The 23,323-nt window shown below is 40.8% G+C and overlaps 1 protein-coding gene across 1 annotated transcript; it reads left to right on the forward strand.

Annotated features, from left to right (window-relative positions):
• Positions 1-9,880: 9,880 nt before the first annotated feature.
• Positions 9,881-19,343, forward strand: LOC307258750 (high affinity cGMP-specific 3',5'-cyclic phosphodiesterase 9A; the record flags this gene model as incomplete). Its single annotated transcript, XM_080038405.1, has 14 exons — positions 9,881-9,968; positions 11,276-11,437; positions 11,526-11,577; positions 12,101-12,203; positions 12,949-13,076; positions 13,203-13,262; positions 14,220-14,397; positions 15,313-15,435; positions 15,702-15,794; positions 15,882-15,949; positions 16,051-16,153; positions 18,016-18,120; positions 18,414-18,560; positions 19,161-19,343. The coding sequence occupies 14 exons, from the start codon at positions 9,881-9,883 to the stop codon at positions 19,341-19,343; spliced, it is 1,593 nt and encodes a 530-aa protein (XP_079894531.1).
• Positions 19,344-23,323: the final 3,980 nt, after the last annotated feature.

Here is a 23,323-nt window from a genome sequence, read left to right on the forward strand (position 1 = left end):
AAACAAGAGCACACTAGTGATATATTACTTTCCTTTTGCTTACTTATACTTTGTACCTACTATTACTTTATACTGGATGTATTTTCACTAAAAAATATTGGTAAAGAGTGTGACCCAGTCAACATTTGTTAAGTTATCAAAGTTTCTACCCTAATGCATTTGATCATTGGTGGTGGTAACCATATACTGTATTGTTAAGTGCATTTAAAGGATTCTGAGCTGTTTATGAGTTGGATAACACAATTTGAGTTTTGAACTGCTGCAGAAAAATCTGAGTAAAATAAATGTTTATGGATGAATCTCATAATTTTCATGTTTCACACAATGTTCAACTGTACATTTAAAACACCGCCGATGGAAAACAAACTAATAATTGTTATATGTTTCACAGACAGAGGCGTCTGAACAATCAGAGCGATCTGAGAAAGCTGAGGAGCATAAGCAAAGATATGCTGCTCTTCAAGAAGAGCTTGAGGAGGAGAGAAGATCTAGAGTGGTTCTTCAAGAAGCCCTGGAGGAGGAGAGTAGAAGCAGGGCTGATCTTGAAAAGGCCTTTGAAGTTCAATACAAAGGAGCTCTGCAGCAGGTGCAAAAAGAAAAAGACGCTCTTGCAAAGGCTCTGAAGAATGAGCAAGCTGAAAAAGTCCGCCTTCGTGTTCAAATGGAGAACATGGAGTTGCAAGTGACAGACCTGAAGAAGTCACAGATTGAGCACCAGCGGAAAAAAGCCACGCTGAAATGCACAATCGCTGAAATGACAGCTGCTCTTGAAGAGGACGAGAAGGTCATTGAAAAGCTCAACAATGACCTGGAGATGTCTAGTCAGCGGGAAAGACTGAATTGTGCTGAGAACAAGGCACTAAAGGAGCGCCTCACTGAGCAGCACGAAGAACGTCTGGAAGTAGACAATGCAATGCAAGCCCTGCATTTTAATATTCAGACTCTCCAAACAGATTCTGAAGCCAAGGATACCATTGTGTCATCGCTGCAGGAGGAATTGAACCAGTGTGCCTCAGATCTCCAAGAGGAACAAACAAAAAATGGTCAACTCCAGAGGGACTTCGAGGCCGCTGTCTCCCAGCAGGAGAAGCAACCAGAAGAATCCAATAACCAGACTCACACTTTTACCAACAGTCAACTTGATGAATTTGAGGCTGCTTTAAACGTGCAGCGGCACAATCAGATGCGGCTCCAGAAGGAGGTAGAAGCTGAAAACAAGGCGCTAAAGGAGCTTCTCATAAAAGAGCATCAAGAATGTCTGGAAAAAGACAATACAATGCAAGCCCTGCACTTAAATATTCAGACTCTTCAAAGAAATTTTGAAGCCAAGAATAACATTGTGTCATCGCTGCAGGAGGAATTGAACCAGTTTGCCTCAGATCTCATAGAGGAACAAACAAAAAACGGTCAACTCCAGAGGGACTTCGAGGCCGCTGTCTCCCAGCAGGAGAAGCAACCAGAAGAATCCAATAACCAGACTCACACTTTTACCAACAGTCAACTGGATGAATTTGAGGCTGCTTTAAACGTGCAGCGGCACAATCAGATGCGGCTCCAGAAGGAGGTAGAAGCTGAAAACAAGGCGCTAAAGGAGCTTCTCATAAAAGAGCATCAAGAATGTCTGGAAAAAGACAATACAATGCAAGCCCTGCACCTAAATAATCAGACTCTTCAAAGAAATTCTGAAGCCAAGGATGACATTGTGTCATCGCTGCGGCTCCAGATGGACGGAGACGCTACAATAAAAGAGTTGAGGGAGCGCCTCACTCAGCAGCGGGAGGAAATTCTGAAAAGAGACGAGACAATTGGAAACATGCGGATCAATATGTCTCTTCAAAGCGATGAGGCCATTGAGAAGGAGGATAGTCTCTCAAAAGCACATCTGAAGATACAGATCCAAGAAAAGGAGCTCTCTGAGAAGACTCTGGCTTTGGAAAAGAGCCTGGCTGCTAAGAAATGCTTCAGGTCTTCACATGCTTCACATTCAAATGCTTCCTCAGAGCGTCTGAGGTACGACTTGACGGCAATAAGGAGGGAGAATGCTGATCTCAAGGCCCAACTCCAGTCTGCAGAGAGAGAACATGGCAGAATACTGTCTCGACAAAGTTCTTCATCCGAGCGCCACCACGAAGAAATGATTTTGTGGAAAGATAACATCATCTTTGAGAATGAGTGTGAAATTACTAAACTCCAACGAATGGTATATAAGCTGAAAGCATTACAGTCAGAAAACCAGGAAAGAGAGACAGAGCTGGAATATGCCCTAAAAAGAGAGAAAACCAGAAGCTCAAAGTTGCAGGAGAGAGCTGAACAAATTGCCTCTGCTCTTGAAAAAGAAAGGACCACTTGTTTTAAGCACCAACTCGAGCTACAGCAATCTGTGACCAGGCAGATAGAGGAATTGGAGGAAAGGCGAAAACTGTCCGTGGCTCTGCAGAAAGCCGAGGACCGGTTCTACGGGCTTCAGAAACAACAGCGGGCACTCCCAGACGAGAAGAACAGGAACTGACACTGAGTTCAGACTGAAGCAGCAGAAAACGGCCATGGATGAGAGCACCAAGGCTCTCTACCACCTGCAGCGGGAATACACTGATCTAAGGAAGAGGCACAGTGACATTAACAGTGACTATCGTGAGCTGTTCAAATCTCACAGCGCCCTCCAGATCAGACACAAGAGGCTCATGTGGTAGATTTGAATGGTATTCATCAAGAGTGCTGAGCAGATAGACTCTAAAGGTTAACGTCAGATCCCTAGATGGACGTGTGTTTGACTGGTGTTGCACAAGCAATGAAACGATATGTCTATTTGCAGATATTAAGACACATGATACCCCACACACACAGATATAAACGGGTCCTGTAACTAGCAACTTCAGTGCCATTGCGGCCTCAGGCTGCTTCGATGCTCCATGAAATCCTCTGTAAATGTCCTGATGAAATCTCTTCTGAAATAAACCTGAAACACACAATGATGATTGTCCAGTCTTCACCCTTTGTCCTTGGTCGCGACGGGGAATTCGGCTACCACATTTGGCGTCACGAACAGGATATGACAGGAACACAATGTATCTACCTGTACTTGGACGGAAATCATCTGATGAGAAGGAAATGCAGAATGAAGTGGGAATCCCAGATGAACGCTCAAGTTGAAAGGTTCATGTCTGTTCCAGTACCTAAAAATAACTGAGAACTGCTACGGGAGATGAGGTGTAAACGGCTGATGTGCTCTGTGCCAAGTTCAAGGTCACGGCGTGAGCGTCCGGGCTGGGGGACTAAACACAGAGGCTCCGTTATGGCCAGGTATCCAGTAGTTCCACTGTTATATGAAAGAACCGTGTGCTTGTTTTATTGACTAAGACTTTGGGAAAAAGGCTGGACTGGATTCGAGCTTGTTACGTCGCTCTGTGCTTTATGTACGCTAAGAAAATGAGGGAAAAGATTGGAGACCAATGTCTGTCATCAAGAAAGCTGACTGCTCGGGGTACTGCCCCCGCGCTGTCGCAAGTGCATTCCGTGGTCATGGCTGATAGAGGAGATGGCTAAACGCATACCAACCGCATACCAGCTTGGACTTTCCTGGGCCGCTGGCCACCAAATTCCACGTCTGGCGGAGTCTGCCAATTATCAAATGGAGGAGTCATCCTCTGTGCCAAAGTTGGATGGACTACATTTCCCATGCAAGCTGACCATGGCTAAAAATATCTGAATTTGAGACTCTTGAGACTCGGCTGCAGAGGGCTCTCGCACCCTATTCTCATTTTATCTTCGTTCAGTGTTTAAGCAGTTGCATTGTTGGTCCCATTCATATGTAGTTTGCTGCAGTAATGTGTTACACCGATGCATTGTCTTCTACATTACTCATAAAGAGTGTTTCTGTGTTTTGTTGGAGGTTTCTGTTGGGCCATTCAAATATGTTTGGTTACATCTCGTTTTTGGTTGATGAAGTTTCATCAAAATGGAGGAATGTGGTGGTTTTCAGTAGTCTATAATATCCAGAAGGTTGCTGACTGTATGTCTAAAGGTTAAGGTCCCGGGGAAGGAGTAGAGAACCTCCCTAGAAGGACGGGTATCTGTCTATTTGTAGATATAATACACTTGATACCCCCCACACATGAGAATATAAGACACTGTTCTGTAACTAATCGAGTAGTGCCATTGCGGCCTCAGCGTGCTGCTTCGATGCTCCATGAAATCCTCTGTAAATGTCTGATGGAAATCTCCTGAAATAAACCTCTTGAAACACAATGACGAAGTCCAGCCTGTTCGAGTCTTTGTCAAGCAACGGGGGATTCGGCTACCACATTTGGCGTCACGATAACGGATATGACAGGAACACAATGTATCTACCTGTACTTGGACGGAAATCATCTGATGAGAAGGAAATGCAGAATGAAGTGGGAATCCCAGATGAACGCTCAAGTTGAAAGGTTCATGTCTGTTCCAGTACCTAAAAATAACTGAGAACTGCTACGGGAGATGAGGTGTAAACGGCTGATGTGCTCTGTGCCAAGTTCAAGGTCACGGCGTGAGCGTCCGGGCTGGGGGACTAAACACAGAGGCTCCGTTATGGCCAGGTATCCAGTAGTTCCACTGTTATATGAAAGAACCGTGTGCTTGTTTTATTGACTAAGACTTTGGGAAAAAGGCTGGACTGGATTCGAGCTTGTTACGTCGCTCTGTGCTTTATGTACGCTAAGAAAATGAGGGAAAAGATTGGAGACCAATGTCTGTCATCAAGAAAGCTGACTGCTTGGGGTACTGCCCCCGCGCTGTCGCAAGTGCATTCCGTGGTCATGGCTGATAGAGGAGATGGCTAAACGCATACCAACCGCATACCAGCTTGGACTTTCCTGGGCCGCTGGCCACCAAATTCCACGTCTGGCGGAGTCTGCCAATTTTGAAATGGAGGAGCCATCCTCTGTGCCAAAGTTGGATGGACTACATTTCCCATGCAAGCTGACCATGGCTAAAAATATCTGAATTTGAGACTCTTGAGATTCGGCTGCAGAGGGCTCTCGCACCCTATTCTCATTTTATCTTCGTTCAGTGTTTAAGCAGTTGCATTGTTGGTCCCATTCATATGTAGTTTGCTGCAGTAATGTGTTACACCTATGCATTGTCTCCTACATTACTCATAAAGAGTGTTTCTGTGTTTTCTTGGGGGTTTCTGTTAGGCCATTCAAATATGTATGGTTACATCTGATTTTGGTAGAAGTAGTTACTTCTAAATGGAGGAATGTGGTAGATTTGAATGGTATTCATCAAGAGTGCTGAGCAGATAGACTCTAAAGGTTAACGTCAGATCCCTAGATGGACGTGTGTTTGACTGGTGTTGCACAAGCAATGAAACGATATGTCTATTTGCAGATATTAAGACACATGATACCCCACACACACAGATATAAACGGGTCCTGTAACTAGCAACTTCAGTGCCATTGCGGCCTCAGGCTGCTTCGATGCTCCATGAAATCCTCTGTAAATGTCCTGATGAAATCTCTTCTGAAATAAACCTGAAACACACAATGATGATTGTCCAGTCTTCACCCTTTGTCCTTGGTCGCGACGGGGAATTCGGCTACCACACTCATCTACGCTAAAGGCCAGGACACACCGGCCCGATAATCGCCGTCGGAGAGTCTGGAAGGGGCGGGGACACAAATCTGTTTGGTGTGTGCCGTGACGTCGGTCGTCGTAGATGTCGTCGGGCTTCTTTTTCGGGCAGTCTTTCAGTTGAAGCAATTTGATTGGTGGAGGGCTAGCGAATCAGTGAAGCCCGGAAGTGAGGCGGGTAGCACAAACAGCTAACAACAGTTAGCCATTGTTTTAATGTGTTTGTTTGTTTGTTTCGTTCAGCGAGTACTCACATGCATCAACCCTTGTTGACTGCTCGACACCATGCTCGACACTCTCTGCTAAAAATGGTTCTCTTTATGGTCCATAAATATAAATGCGTATTTCTATCTATGTTTATGGTCTAGAGCGCTGTCCCATCATTTCCGGCTTCTGTATTTTTTTGGGCCACAATACAGATTAGCGCCCCCTGCTGTTATGGAGACATTACGTCCCGCGCAAGCGCAGAGTGTACGGAAAGTCAGTAGTCGGCTCGGTGTGTTCTTGGCACTTTTTTGGCCGCAACGGGCAGACTGGAGCTGCCTGAAACGGCAGACTCCATTTTCGGGTAGTCGGACCGGTGTGTCCTGGCCTTAAAGGCAACGCCCGACCAGAATTCTGTCCACCTCGGTTAACAGTAACGTGAACCAGAAAGTTCTTAACGTTCAAGGTGATGGGATGACTGAAATCAGATATTTAAAACACTCATTCACCAGTTTATCAGCTTCAGAGACAGAGTGTGGGCTCAATGGGACACGAAAAGAGTGATGGACTCCATCAGATTATTTGGTTACACTATAACATATAGGCTACATTAATGAACTGTTGGTTAATGCTTAGTTAACGCTATTAAAGGTTAGTTGAAAGTTAAAGGGATAGTTCAGTATTTCTGAAGTGGGGTAGTATGGGTTACTTAGGCATAGTTAGTGTGTTACGTTATGGAGATGGTGAAGGAGTTTAGGGGAGATGTTGCTGTAGCAGAAGTCAACCTTGTACTGTTGCAGACACGCCAAAGGAAAAAAATAATGTCTCCACATATATAAATGAGAACCTAAAACCAAAATATTATTTATTTTCTACGCTTAACTGAGATTTCTTCCTACAGCTTTAATTTGCTGCCAGCCAGCTGTTAAAAATTTGGTTTTCTAGTGTCTTTTTAATAGTCCACAGTAGCTCAGTTGTCTAGCAGCTGATTGGTGGAATGATACCAAAATAAAATGCTGTCAGGCAGAAACCTAGATCTGTGGAAACAGTTCTTAGTTTAGCGTGCAGTTGAATCGATATTTAGGTTTTAGGTAATATTAATTTATAGTATGCTGAGCATTTATTAACAGTTAGTCAATGCTTATAGCCACATATTAGTTAATCAAGCATAGTTAATGCAATTACCTATACAGACCTTAGTTAACTAATGCTTAGTTATAAGCATTAACTAAGCCATTATTAACGGTTAGTCAACAATAATTAATAACCACTAACTATGCAACTCTACAAACCTGCTAATTAAGCAAAAAAATGCAATAAAAAGTATGCACCTATCTAATAGCATTAACTAGCAGTTAATAATGTACCCTTGTTATGAAGTGTGACCAAATCATCTGATGGAGTCCATCACTCTTTGAGTTTCCCATTGACTCCACACTCTGCCTGTACCGCTGATAAACTGTTGAATTGAGTGTCACAAGTATCCGATTAACATTTCATTAATGTAACCTTTTTGCAAAGTGTTACCGATGATTCTGATTGGATACTGTTTTAAATCAAAGTGTAGTGAAATGTACCTGTATCAACTGCTGTTTAAAAAATGGACAAGATAATAAAAAATTAAAAAGATTTTGTGGTGTGATTTTTCTCTCTCAAAAGTTCTGGAGTTTGTGCTTTCATTTCCTGTTGAATAAACTTTCTTATGATCTATAATAATTTTATTTTTTGGAAGTTGGGATAGTAGAGGAACACTACTTTGGACTTGGGTTAGAATGAATGTACCAGACTTTGCAGACATTTAAAATATATATATTGCTGAGAATGTAGCTGTCAACTCACAATCTTACTTAAGCCTTGTCCTCTTACTTGAGAAAAAAAAAGCTTAAGGTAAAACTTTTTCATTACGACCGTCGACTGAAGGACATAAATATCCTGAAAAGTACACATTGAAAGAGAGAAATGCTCAAGACAAGCCATCTCCTGATCACACTTATTTTATTATATTTTCTACATGGGAATGCTTTCATGGTTCCGCAGTTAAACATACCATAGAGGTACAAAGGAATAACAGTAAATAAGATAGGAGACATTTATTTTGGAACTTTATATAATACTGTTAAATGTTCCTTTGTACCTAAATCATTGTTTTTATAGTTTCACTGCACACCTCTGTAAACATTGACACTTCTCATTTCCTTGAACCGCATGTGTAGGCTATGTGACAAATAACGTTTTTTAATCCTAAATACTGCCCTTGACCTGGCTCAATTTCTGAATTTGCTTGTTTGTTTGTTTTTAAAGAATTTCCTTGTGTTCGATTCACCTTTACTCGTTATAACCACTAGACTTGACCGACCATGTCATCTAGTGGCGGAATGTACTACTCAGGATCTCGTAATTACGAGATCCTGAGTGTGCTAACGGCTACATTAGCTGTGAAACTTTTTTTTATTTGGTGAATGCTCAGCGCCACCGTACAATTTAGATATTAGCTATTCTTATTATAATTTCTTGGGAACCTTCATAACTTATTATCTCTCGTAAAAAATATTGTATCTCATAAAGAGTTACCATCAGTATGGAGTTATTGTTACTGTGACGACAGGCAGACAGGACCCAAATGCAGAAAGTTTCAAGTGAGGGTAATTTATTGTCCAAAAAAAAAAAAAAACACAAAAACTCCAGAAACGCAAAAAGGCACAAAGGCAAGGCACATGGAACACAGGAACATACAGGGACAGACTCACCAACAGGTACAATGCAAAGACACAGAACAATGACACACAGGGGTTGCGTTCCGAATCGCATACTTTCTACTATATAGTATGTAGAAAAAAGATTTAGGATGTCCCGATTCTTGTGGCCAGATTTAGGATGGTTAGAATACCCGGATGGTCTACTTCATGCGGCCAAGATTGTTAGTGTTGAAAAGTGCATCCTATTTGGGCGATTCTGACCCACAATCCAGTGCGCACGTGAAGTGACGTAACATCGACGAAGCCTATAGGTCCATGTTATGAAAACAAACGGGGATGCGACGGATATAAAAGCAAGAGGCAAGATCAAGGCGCAATGTTATGATGAAATAAGAGAGAAAAGTATGTCCCAATAGTATGTCTACTGCATCCGAACTAGATTCTTTTTATCGTCGGATGTAGTATGTAGAATAGAAAAAAGAAAGAGTATGCGATTCGGAACGCAACCCGAGAGTTAAATACACACACAAGACAGGGTAGACAACGAGGGACAGGTGTATCACATTAGGGGAGGGAGCAGTAATCACACAGGAGGGAAACTTGACAGGACATGGGGAGGAACAATACAGACATACCAAAATAAAACAGGAAACATGGGGAACTACCAAAACAAGACAAGACAAAGACAGACCATGACAGTTATAATGTCTAACTGTAATATGCTCTCATAATATGGATAAAAAGCACATATCATGAGAGAAAAAAAAATCCCCAAGCAAAGGAAAAGAAATGGAAGAAACTTCAGGAAGAGATAGGAGAGATTAGACCGACGTAGAATATTATGTGTACAGAATAGACATACAGTATATAGTATGGACAATCAGGCCATGACCAAGTCATTAATATATTGTCAATATATATGAAGAAAATATCTGGCAGGGGGCGGGACATTGAGGAACTTCAGTTGTCACCATACAGATCGAACCTGAACCACATGCCCTCCATTTTCTCACCATGGAAACAACGAAGACACAAACCTACAAGAGGCCAAACTAAAATGATGAAGTAGATCCCCTTTGTCTATACACCTTTCCATACAAAGATACACAGATAACAATTATATGAATAGACACACACACCCCCACAAATCTGCACGATGACATTTACTTTTCAATGAATATAGGCTACTCCTTCTGTATTTATTGGTGTGCAAAGAGATAAGAGGAAAGGAGGAGCAGCAGAGGAGGAGGGTGGAGGGAGGGAGGGGGTGGAGTGTTTACCAGTATACGATAATGAGGTGAGACAGACTTTAGATCCAGATCGGCGGTCCACCCAGTAACATTAATACAGCGCCTTCTGGATTCATGACATGGCAACGAAAATCCTCTACTTCACAGTGAATGGGAGACCGGAGCAGGCTGAGTTTCCACTGGATTGCCCTGCCCAGGATGTCAAAGGTATAAGGAGCATGAAAAACATTAAGTCACTAACTTTAAGTTCACGTTTTTGTATTAGAAAATTATTTTAAAATTGTGTTCTGTTTGTCTTGTGTGCTCACACACATATACACGTTCAGATGTGCAATTGAAGTATTGATATCTGCATCTGTAATATACTAATGTATGTTCTCTTAATGTACATTTGCTAAAGAGGCAAGTTCAAGGATGTTCTAATAAAACAAGAGTTTATCTGTGAAGGGCCTGGGTGGAATGTATTGATCGTTCATTAGAAGTGCAGATAAGAGAATTGTATAAGGGAGATATGGAGGTCGCATTAGCCAGAAACAGAGATACAGCTGCCACTGACAGGTTACACTGACATGTGTTCTTTGTGTATGCTTTGTCTCAAGTAATGAGGAAGACAACAGAAAGGACCTTATGAAATCTCTGTAATAATGTGTGTTAGTTGGATTGTACACATCTTTATTGGAGACTTGTTGATCTAAAATTTAGTATGCATGCACTTTGGCAATCTTATATAAAAGTGGTCCACTTTCTTAAGGGGCACACTTTATAAAAGGTTGATAAGTTAGTACTTTTACTAATGTTAAGGCTAATAGATCAGTTAAGCGCCCTTCTTTAGCAATTTTTTACGGTTGCCAAGTTGGGAAAAAAAAACGTTGTTCGTCCTTTCTATTCGGTAATAATGCTGTTATAATGTGTGATATGATATATTAAGTATGTCAATCCATTCGGCCTAGATCCTGTGCAGCACTTTTTACAGAAGTTGAAGGCTCATACAGTCCCATTTAAGTAAAAGGGACTTTGAAAAAAACTGGCAACTCTGAAATTGTTCTTAACAACTGGTTTAATTATAGCAATTGTATAATTGATCGTCAAAGCTTCAGTGAATTATTAATTAAGAATCAATAAAGCTAGTAGTTAGCACTTACAAACCGTTTATGCTACATATGGGATGGATTTGTTTGTTCTCATTGCACAAGTACAATTAAATGAAGTAGCCATTGTGACGGTGCATTCGCGTCAAAGAACAGCAAGTGTAAACATAAATAGAAAACAGTTCAAAATATACATGAAGTGAAGTGAATTTTAAATATATTGAAAATACAATACAATAGACATAGAAAACATCGATATTACACATCAAAGTATGTACTAGTAGTGTTGTTGGAATATTTACATACAAGGTACAGTTGAATATTAAGTACATACCCCATATTCTTCTTCAGCGGACAAGGTTTGCTTTATAAAAACTGTTAATATAACTTCTCACACATAGAGTGATCACGTATGGTTCCTTTCAGATCTGTTCCGCTCTGCAGCAGAGGCAGGGCCCCATGACATCCTGAAGCTGTACAACCCCAAAGGCAACATCATCAACATCTCCCCCAGTCTGGAGCCCAACAGCCCCAGCTCCTGCTACAAGCTAGAAGTGGTGGCCGCAGACTGCAACAATGAGCCGTTCGGTATATCTTTGACTTAGCACCATGGGAATGACAGGGGTTACGTACGTTTGTTGTTAAAGTGTGTCCGTCATTTCTTGTGTTTTTTCAGGTGCGGAGCTTGCTGGTGCACTAGGATTTGACCTCTCATCTATGGAGAAAAGGTAAAAGCCAGATGAAAAAATAAAAAGAAAGAAGGATGTGCTTAATGATGTTCTTGAAGAAAAATATGACTTACTGTATATCCAGTGTTGTTAGATATACCGGTGCTGAAAAAGTTATGTAGTACTAATGTGTTTTAGCTTTGCTATTTCATCACAACGCTGTCAGGGGTGACTAATATTTCATAATATTTATCATTTTGGGTCATTACAGACCAAACAACTTTTCAAAATCTATCACTATATTTCTTCTAATCATGTTTTAGTACGGAAAACTATCAACGTTCAAAAGTATCAAAACAAACCTTTTGTTTCCGTGACAAAAATATTTATATCAAATGTGAAAGGTGCAAAAGTCAGTAAACAGAAACAGTCTTTGTGAAGAGTTAGAGATCAGTCATTTGGTTGCATTATACTCTGATCAGAGAGGCCAGACAGACAGCGTGAGACCAAGAATTCCAGACTTTATGCAACACAGTCCAAAGGTGTATGTAGATATCTAACGAGTGGTGGCATGGCATCTCAGACTGCAGGGCCTGGAGAAGAACATCCTGATCGAGGCCGGGGAGACTCCTGCAGCTGTGTACGAGATGAAGAAACAGGTGGATTCATTCCGAGAGAAACTAGAGGTAAGGACTAAGTAATATGGCATTGTCGTCTGCATAGAGAGTGTTAAATTCCTACTGTCAAATTGTGTAGACCCTTATCAATATGTTCGCATCAATGAGGAAATGAAATGTGTAATGGGAAAAGGGTAGCCTGTAGAGATGAACCCAGAGATGAACCCTGCTCCGCAGTTTTAACCTCTTAAAGGAGTAGTTAAACATTTTTAATTTTTAGCTTGTTGCCTCACTTTAGGGTTGAAGACAAGGCAACAGAAACCATACCTTTAACTGTGTGTGCATATTTGAATAATAAATGGGAAAGGGTCGCTTATTGCTAGTTAGTTTAATACTATACTTAATAGCTTAATAGCTTAAATACTGGTTGTCAATGGGAAGTATTAGCCTGCCTCCACCAACAGTCAGAAGATACACTTTACAACATCATTAAACGGTCCTGTGTACTTGATGTGACTTGTTTACTTACCACATCTGGTTGCGCTTTATATTGTTTGTGTATTTGATTGTAAAATAACATTAAGTGCTAACAATTTAGAGCAAACATAATATGATAAATAAATAAGTCCCAACAAGCACAAAGACAAAAACACAAATTACTCTTACATATGGGAAGGCTCTTCTTCTCATTGGTACAGTGCAAACAGAGCAATTTGAAGTCAGTCATGATGATAATGATATGACAGTTATGGTGACGATATGTTTCTTTAAGCTCCAGCCTCAGCTGACTGGATTTATCCCTACTTATTTTCAGAGTGTTGAGCATCTGAGCTGGCTGGGACTGTTTAAGGACCTGTCAGAGGGAACGCACAAGCCCTCCCCATTCTACCACAAGAGAACCCTGCGTAAGACCAAGAAGGAGTGTGAGCATGTACGGGAAAAGTTTGTTCAAATGAGGCACGTACACACACCAAACCCACTGCCAGAGACAAAATAGTGCCCTACCTAATATCGTATTTTTGAATGTCTTGTAATCGTTAATGCTTATGTTTTTAACACCGTTTGCAGCTCCCTGGAGGTATCTGAGGAAGTGAGGCAGTACTTAAAGACCCCAACCTTTGATAACTGGTAAGTTTCAACTTGGCCAGAAGTATAGCATCAGTGTTCATCACCATGATGTGCTAGGGTGTCTTTGCGTCTGTGCGACCCCGAATAAGCAACCGGTGCACCTGTTTTCTCAGTATACAGACTGCGTCGGCTAATGACAGTCGTGCATCTACAAGCACCTCAGATGTGTTTTCTAAAGAGGATGGGAGGCGTCACCTTTCTCTTTTGATGGACACACTCATTTCAATATGAAAAGGCCTGCGGAGGGAGCACAAATCAAAAGAGAAGGTTTTCATAAAAGGCTTAATAATCACAATATGTTTGAAGTGGGCTTCATGGGGAGGAAGCGCCTGCTGCATTCAGTGATCCTCGGTCCTCGTTTCATTTGTACAAAAGCTTTTAAGCAAACTTAAAAGGTTCGGGGGTAAATAGAGAGAGAATCGAATTGGCATCACATAATGATATTATTTTTCAGTTTTGGTTAAAAAAAATACAGAAACTAACAATGTGTCAGTTTTTCAACGCTTTGTAAGCCCCCCACCTAGGTCTATGACACGCAGACCCAAGCCATTCAAAAAAGCTCAAAATACAGCATAATGTCACAGTTTCAACCAGGCATAGTAATTTCCTAAAGTATCCGATGACTGTATTAAGCGAGCACTACCAAAACAGTAGCACATTTGTAAAGGGTTGTTTTCAGCAGCCTATTAATGCAAATTTAGGGTGCAGATGAGTGTTAACTAAAATGTGAGTGTTCCTAATAAATGATAATACTGTGGTTCATTGATGGGTTTCAATAGTTTTTGGACGACAAAGGTCTGGCACAGAGGAAGAAGATATATCAGAGTGTGTGTGTGTGTGTGTGTGTGTGTGTGTGTGTGTGTGTGTGTGTGTGTGTGTGTGTGTGTGTGTGTGTGTGTGTGTGTGTGTGTGTGTGTGTGTGTGTGTGTGTGTGTGTGTGTGTGTGTGTGTGTGCAGGCAGTGGGAGGATGCAGAGATCATGGTGCTCCTGCAGGTCATGTACACAGATTTAGATTTCATTGCAATCTTCAACATTGAGCCTGAAGTTCTGCAACAGTTCCTGTTTGAAGTCTACCGAAGATACAACAACATCCCTTTTCATAACTTCAAGCACTGCTTCTGTGTTACCCAGATGGTGAGTGTGCAGCCTGTGTGTGTGTGTGTGTGTGTGTGTGTGTGTGTGTGTGTGTGCACGCGCGCGTGCGTGTGTGTGTGTGTGCATGCGTGTGTGTGTGTGCATGCGTGTGTGTGTGTGTGTGTGTTTTTGTGTGTTGCGTTTAACCAGGGCAAATCAGGACGAGTAGCACATAGGTCCGTAATCATGAAATAGTGCAATCATGTTCTCACCTTGATGGATAATTGGTGAAGGACATCTGGCCCTCTTGGTAGAGAGGTGACTCCAATCACTGGACAGATATACAAGTTAGTCAGTTAACTTCACACAACCATGAAGTATGAGAAAAAAGAAACCTCTTTATCTCCTGCTCCACCTTTTTTGAAAACATTGGTTCAAAAACTCTTCTCTCACAATGTCATGAGGGGAAATATAATGATCTTGTTCTTTACCTGTGCTAATAAACATTTCTATATATATAAATGCATCTCATAATGTGCAAACAGGGTTAGCCTATTTGTTCACAACCAAGCATTTTAAACACAGCAGATAGCTGTTATCAGCAAAATACCTCTGATAAGCCAGCTATAGCTTGACTATCTCTAATAGCAGGAAGACAAAGTTAGCAACGTGCAGGTGAACATAGTGGCTATGTTTAGCAACTAAAGAGGCCAATGTCTCCATCAAGAGTTGGTGGAGACTAAATCAGAGCTAAAAAGAGAGTGAATATTGAACCTATTTGATTTACCAGCTAGTTTGCTAACATGATAACACCTTAAAGTGATAGTATCTCAATGTTTACGGCTTGTCCCAATGCTCCAAGTCAGGAAATTATTGAATGATGTTTTGTTTTTGTGTTAATCCTTTTCTAAATGATGTACAAGAGACATTTGGTGCTCTTGTTCTGTACTTGACTGCTTGTCTGTCTGGGAGCAGATGTATGGTTTGATCTGGCTGACCGACCTGAGGAGTAAGATGGACAGCACAGACCTGCTGATCATGCTGACCTCTGCAGTCTGCCACGACCTGGACCACACTGGATACAACAATGCCTATCAGGTAGAACGTCAAGTTGCCCCTTCCACACACACACAGTGTTCCCATGCTGGGCCACAACAACACAACCAAGGAATTTGGGACTTATTTAACTTCTGTCATTATGGGAGATATAGACTATACACTTGATCTGATTTTCTCATGAGAACCGCAATTGAACTTTAGAACTGTGGATTCTGCTCCCCTCCGCTTCCCACACGAAAAACAACATCAACTCTGTTCAGTGATAAACAGAAATGTTAAACTTATGTCTGACCTTTATCCTTCAGATAAATGCTCGGACTGAACTTGCCCTCCGCTACAATGACATCTCTCCACTGGAGAACCACCACTGTGCTGTAGCGTTTGAGATACTGGAGAAGGTAAGAAGAGACAACACACTGGCATTGAACATAATTCATTTACTGTGCAGTCAGTGACAATGAAAAGACTAATTGTCTATTCTGTAGAAGGAGAGCAACATCTTCAGAAACCTCCCCATGGATCAGTACAAACGGATAAGGGAAGGGATCATCAAGTGAGATCATCTTTCTGCTTCTCCGAGCGTGTACATTTTCTCATGATATTTAGTCACGGTAGCACAACAGCATACAAGATACTTTTGATTCTTAACTGCAGATGCGTCCTGGCCACTGACATGACCAGTCACAATGAGATCCTCAACAAGTTCAAGTCCATCCTGCCAACCTTTGACTTCACCATCAAGGACCACAGAGATGTGGTAAGAGGAGTGCAAATGGAATGAAACAAGACACTAAAGCAATGTGAATCAGTGGCTAGATGCACTAAGAATACACGTGACATTATCCTCTGCAAGTATTATTGTAGCATAGCCTGATCTTGCAAGTGTCACGTTTGTTTCTCTCCAGCAGATCAGTATGACCTTTCTACATTCTCCTTGGGGGAGGAGCCAAGCCCCTACTGTTAGGGGAAGGCAGCCCCTGATTGGTTCACGTAGTTGTGAAGCTAGCATACAGTCAGACCGGACCCTCCACACATTCTCTCCCTCATGTCCCTGATTGGTTCATGTAGTCACTAACGTCAACATTAATCTACCAAAAAGCTTTTGAGATATGGTTGGTCTCACAAGGTTAGATTGACAACTACACAAACCAATCAGGGGCTGCCTTTCGCAATTAGGGACAAACGTTAGGTCAAAATTGCGGGTCCTTATTGGCCATTGAGTCATATTTTGTCCGGCTCCTCCCTACGGAGATTGGAGTAAATCTAGAGTCTAGACTGATCAAAAAATTTGAAGTTCAGGCAAGACTAGGCTAGTCTCACCAGGTTAGTATTATTGTCCAGTATAGATTTGTTTTGCATTGGAAAAATGAACTCAAGATTTTAACTCTGGCTTCATCCAACATCTAGATTTTTGTTTTTTAAAGAGATGCAAATGTACACATAATTGGTTAGATATTGCCAAATTTGCATTTTTATTCAAACTTTTCTTAAAAATGTAATACAACAAACGCTGTTTTAATGTAAGTAATCAACTGGCAAGCTTCAAGAGGATATCTTTAAAGAGGACCTATTATACTTTTTTCGACTTTTATGACCCATAAACGATGTTATAATGATTTATAGTCATGTTTAACCATACTAAAGTATCAAATAATGACTTACATGCATTTAGACGTATTCCCTGCTGACCGTCTAGGGTGGCTGTGCAAAGCGCTAAACACTAGGGCAGCTGGTCGAGAATTCACTTGTTCAAATTTCCGGGATTCGTTATGTAGAGAATCCGGATTTTTCCATGTATGGTAATGCTGCAACGTGCTTAGGCACGCTCCGGCCATGCCCCCACCTGCCTGCTCAAATCTGCCCGTGCTGCGCTGCTGAAAGTGTTCCGGAAGGTAACCAATCACAACGGAGTGGGGTTGGCAGGAGGGGGGCGAGGGGGCGGCGAAGCACAAAGCCTAGTGTTGACAGAGAATGCTGAAATCGCTGAGATGAGAGGAAGAGCTTCCCGAAAATCTACATGGTTTTTTGTGCTGTGATTCGTGTCAGGTTGCTCTACAGGAGTCATTAATGAGAAATTAAGACCAGAAAAGTAGTATAATAGGAGATCTTTAAGTGAAACACTTTTCCCTATTCACTAAGGGGCCACTCACACTAGGGCCGCGGCCCCGTACCCAAGCTCATTTGCATAAGTGTCTAGCCTTCAAAACAAGCAGAGGAAATCCCCTGTTATCATTTAAAGTGGAGTCAGTGAATCTGGTGAATGCTTGTTGTCAAAATCACATTTTGTCAAAATCAATGAATATCTCCTCACGATCTAATAACTGTTTGTACTGCATGTGTGCTGAAAAAAAATCTAGTGTTAATTAATTCACAGCCTAGGCTCTGTAAACTCACACACTGTGGACAGGTAGTGGATTGTGGGGAGATGTCCACTCATTTGGACAAAAAGTGATTTTTGACAGCAAGCATTCTCCAAAATCGCTGACTCCACCTTTAATAAATAATAAACGCTGTCCAAAACATGTATCTAATCCTCTCCTGTACTCTTTTTTCTCTCATAAGCATACTAGTTTGCAATGCCTATTTTATAACTGTATATTTCCTGGTGTGTGTGTGCAGCTGATGATGATTCTGATCAAAGTGAGTGACATATCCAACGAGGCGCGGCCCATGGAGGTGGCTGAGCCCTGGCTGGACTGTCTACTGCAGGAGTTCTATAACCAGGTAATCAATCACTCCTATTGTATGAAAGACATTCATACTGAGGCCACCTGGAATATTACTTTCAAATCTTTAGAGAATTTTTTTTCATTTTTCCTCATGATCCAACCTTCCTGGTACTTCAGTTAGTATCCAAAATAAATGAGCGTGTTGTTATTCTAATTCAAAACCTGCTAAGAAAACAATATTATGGATTTTGGATTCAGGAGCAACACAGTAAAGGACAGAATGAAAAGTTACACAAGCCAGCTTTACATGTATAATCATTGTAACCTGTGCTGTCAATCTGCCCTCAGAGTGACATGGAGAAGTTAGAGGGTCTTCCAGTCACGCCCTTCATGGATCGGGACAAAGTCAACAAACCTTCGTCTCAAACAGGCTTCATCAGATTCGTCCTGCTGCCTCTCTTCATCGAGCTGGCAAACCTCTTCCCCAGCTTAGAGGTAATTCATCTGAAGAGATGGTGCATTCAGGTGCATCTTAAAACAATTAAAACATCATGGAAAAAGTCATTTTTCTCCCGTGTTATTTCATTCAAAAAGTGAAACTTTGATCAATTCTAGCTTCATAACACAAAGGGAAATAATTCAGGCCTAGTCTGTTTTTTTTCATGAACTTCCAGCATCTCTAAATATCAGAATATTAAACAAGACTTTATTTATGTGAATTTATAATAAATAGATAAATGTCAGCCTTCTGAAAAGTATGTTCATTCATACACTCAATACTTTTTTCATGAATTATTGCTTTAATGCAGCATGTCATGGAGGCGATCAGTGTGTGGCACTTTCACTTTCATTTTTTCATGAGCTGTAAGCCATAATCAACTAAATGTAATGACTGAAATATTTCCCTTTGTGTTCAAATAATCTAGATAGAATATATTAAAGTTGCACTTTTTGAATGAAAATGTACTTTATACTGTAATGGTACTCAATTTGTTTGAAGATGCATCTGTATGTCCAGCGACTGTACAATACTGTAAATCACTGACTGATAGAAAGAGTTGACAATGTCATTTTCATTCTTTATACATTCCGCAGCAACACATTATCAACCCAGTGCGGAAGGCTCTGGACTACTACACGGAGATGGAGAAGGCGCTGGAGAGGGAGAAAGTGAACCGTGCTCAGAGTGAGAATGCAGCCAAGAGCAAGGAGACTGCTATGGGCACGCAGAGCACAGCAGACAGCCAATCAGAAACCTCCAAACCAGACCCACAGTGAACTAATGGCGGAGGGCTCATTCAAGAACTCAACAGGGCCCATTGATTCAATTGTATTTGAACTGTCTGGATCTGTACTTTTGACTTGTACATTATTTTTACAGGGCCAAGCACTAGAAGTTTATGCTGTTCTAAGCAGGTTGTGGTGTAGTGTTGGTGAATGTTTCAGTTTTATTAAATGCCATGTGATGAGATGGAGCCGACTTTCACTTCATTATTCTGGAGAGTTCAAAGCGGAAAATCTCGCCTGTAATTTATGTCAAAAGACTATTTCCAAAGTACAACACAACAAATGACAATTTGCCTACCTATATTTATATTACAAAGGAAATGTGTAACGAGGGATTGATGGATTAGATAGGCCGCCTATGTACATGTCCACATTGTAGGGTTACACATTGAAAGTATTGCATTATTACTCTGTTGCCTAGGTAGTCCAAACAAATCTTCAATGGAATCTGCAGTGTTTTATTTTGGAAATAAATAATCTGCATGTACTATTACGATGGTTGTAAATATGCTAGGTGTAAAAGACACCGCAGCAGTTATATGCCACTTGGTGAAGTACTCTATGTTCTTTTAATACCTGACTGTCTTGCATTTGTGTAATAAAAATAAAAGATGTGGGAAATAATTGATCACTTAAGTATCTTTGGAATAAAGCACAGTCTAATCAGTGTGTATAAATTGTGTGCTGCTCTGTGTGTCTCTGTGTGGTTTGGCAAATTCAATCAGTCACTGCAAATTTGCATTGTGGGTGTTGCTGATAAGGAACTGTCATTATGTTAAGGACTAGTAGACCTAAGTAGTACATTTAAATTTGAACAGTTATTGCTGAGATTAATTTAATTAAAGCCATGTTGAACTTGATAACATTAAAACAATTATGTATATTTTATACTTGTTGGCAAACCTATGTTTAATACTGTCTGGTGTTTGCTGTGTAGATGTTGTCAAAAGAGTGAAGCTTTTCTTATTAACAAACAATAGAACCATCTGATTGTACAAATATTTGATTGATAACAGTTTTTTCCACTTCAGCAGACGAGCTGTCCCTCTCAACTTTATGACGGGTGAAAAGGTTTTTTTTTTGCTTGTTTGCGTTGAGTCTATATCATATTTTATACAATAGTGGGAAATTCTAGGAATGGTTGTAATATTTCCTCAACACACACATTGGTCTTGTACCTTTTTCTGTGGAAATGCTTTTTTTTCTATTCTTTTAAATTATTACACTCAATACTGAAAATAAGAAACTCAATATGACTGAATAAAGTGTCGATTTTCAAGTCTAGCCTGACGAGTAGAGTCCAGCTGCAGCCCCGGAGACAAACACCCTGGCGTGACAACAACACCAAGGCGTGACGGAAGTACTGTGGTGTGACGGACGTGATTTTTGACTATTTAGCTTCCATAACATGTCTGCTACGTCACTCATTTGCCTTAACCCTAACCACCCAGCTGTGATGCCTGAACCTAATCCTCAAAACAATATAAATAACGCAAACTTAGTATCGGTCTGCGGTCTTGTTTATGACGTGGTAAAAATAAAATCTACAGGTAACGTCCGTCACACCACAGTACTTCCGTCACACCAGGGTGTTGTTGTCACGCCAGGGTGTTTGTCTCCGGGGCTGCAGCTGGATACCAATGAGCCTGACAGTTGAACAGAACAGACTACAGTATACTGGGCTGTAGGTGTCACTATCGGTCCTGTGCTGGTGGATACATGTGATGTCATCACTGTCACTGTACTCGTGACACAGACAGTGTGACAATTGTTCCATCAGTCAATTATATGGCGTTTAGCATATCAATACAACATTTTACTTACTCTACCAAAAGCAAAATTTAAATATATCAAATTTTAACACAAAAAAATGTGTAACGTATCAGAAATCACAAATAAGTCAGATTAATTTTATTTTTTATTTTTTTAAATAGGCCTACTTTATTTTTACAACTGCAAAGATGAACACAAAAACAACATAAAATAAACAACTAACATGGCGTACTCTACTTTACAGGTTTCTAAGGACACTGTGTAAACTATAGGCAAATGTTAAGCAGAACATAACAAGTCAATGAGGTGTCATGTAGGTAAGGAAAGGCTGCCATATTTGTTTAAAATTGTTCTGTTTTCCCTGAAATCTCATAACGAATTTTCTCCATATATAAAGTGTTAGAGAACTCTGAGCCAGATGTCAAAGCAGAGGGAATCACATCAATCTTTTGAAGTGTATTTTGTATGCCTGTCTCAATCACAATATTGAAGGTTAATATCCCCATTACATCCTGACAGCAGATGGTAATAGCTTCAATGCGCTTGTGACTTAAAGGCCTACTTCACTGGTTGGAATATGAAGGTGTATTGAACTCGGAGATTCTATTTAGTATAAATGTGCAAAAAAAATCAAATCGGATCATCTTAGCCTGAGAAAAGGCAGAAAGAGTGTTTTATGGTCTCACTGTCTAACCCTACAGTTTCCTTCTTGTGACATCACAGCAAGGGTTAGGATTAACAGGACAGCTGGGCCAAGGGAAGACTAAAGGAAGACTGAGGGAAGAAAAACCTCATTCATTATATTATAATAGTTATTTTATAATGATAGAACGCTGGTTCCGTATGGGTGAAGTATTCCTTTAAGACGTCACCATCCTATTTCTCTCTCTGGTTAATCAAATGTGACAGCAGGCAACACATACCTGTGAGATAGTTGTGTCTAACCACCATGGTCAGATATTGCTTTCAGATGTTAACGATTGGCCTTTGAGACCAATCTTACATTTTCAAATCTTTACGAGTGACCTTAAGCCATAAATGTGTATAGCAAATCACAGTCATGAGTAAACATTAGGCTATGGGTGTGTGTGTGCGCCACTTTGAAAAAAAAAAGTAATGCAGTGCATTAAACATGAAAAATCACCCATTAAACAGTCATATAGAGAGAAGAGCCCACATGGTATTAAAAGTGAAGCATTTACGTACTAAATGCAAAAAGCACAAATACGCTATCTCTTTAGAAAATAGGGATTCTTCACTAAGCCCAATACAGATTTGTAGCCTACTATTTTTAGTGACCTACTGTTGTCAAAGCTCACACAAACATGCAACACCATCAGCTGGCTGAAACCAAGCCTTAAAGGACAAACAGACCAAAAGCTTCACACAAAATTCACCACCTTCTGAAAAACTTCATCAAACAGAAATATTAAATTTCAAAATGGAGCTCCAAGGTGGGCCTACAACAATGTGAAACAAGAATTGGGGGGAAATAACAGATGATAATTTATTTTAAATTTATTTATTATGGATTTGATTTGCTAAAAAGCAAAAGAGATGTTTGAAGCCAAATTTACATTCTCAGTTCTTGGACACCTGTGCTAAAAATAAAGCAAATTATTTACACATATTAATAGGCCTAAATGTATGTGTAAATAAAACTCTTAGATGGCTTAAACTTACATTTTGGAGGTCGGCTATTTGAGTTTATAAAAGACATTGGTAAAGACAATTTTATTCAAAAGCAGAGATGGGTGAACATAACAACATGGAAATATTAACATAGACCTAGGCCTACATTAAAATGTCTGCAACCGACCCAATGCACCAGTTTCTATTCTATGTCATTGTCTAATGATCGAACTTGTTGACCTGCAAGTGTTTCAAGGTGGATCTCTTTTCGTCCCCTGTGACCTCGAGTGGGATCTTCTCCTGTAACAAACGTGTCCTAGCTCCTGATTGGACGCCCTCTGACGAGCAGCCAATGGGTGCGGGTGAAACGGCCGGTTCCGGCACGTCCTACGCCAAGTTTCCACGGGATTTGCTCACAGGGTTGGGGTTTGCTCGTCTGCTGTCCGCCCTGCCCCCTGCCTCTGCCCGGTCCGCCCACCTCCTCACGAGGAGCCCTGGCTGCTGCTCTAAACAAATACATAAAAAGGAAAAGGGGGGAAAAAAGGAGCAATAAATCTCGTCCAGGA

This window comes from Ammodytes marinus, assembly GCF_949987685.1.
Source record: "Ammodytes marinus genome assembly, chromosome: 12".
Taxonomy (NCBI): Eukaryota; Metazoa; Chordata; class Actinopteri; order Uranoscopiformes; family Ammodytidae; genus Ammodytes; species Ammodytes marinus.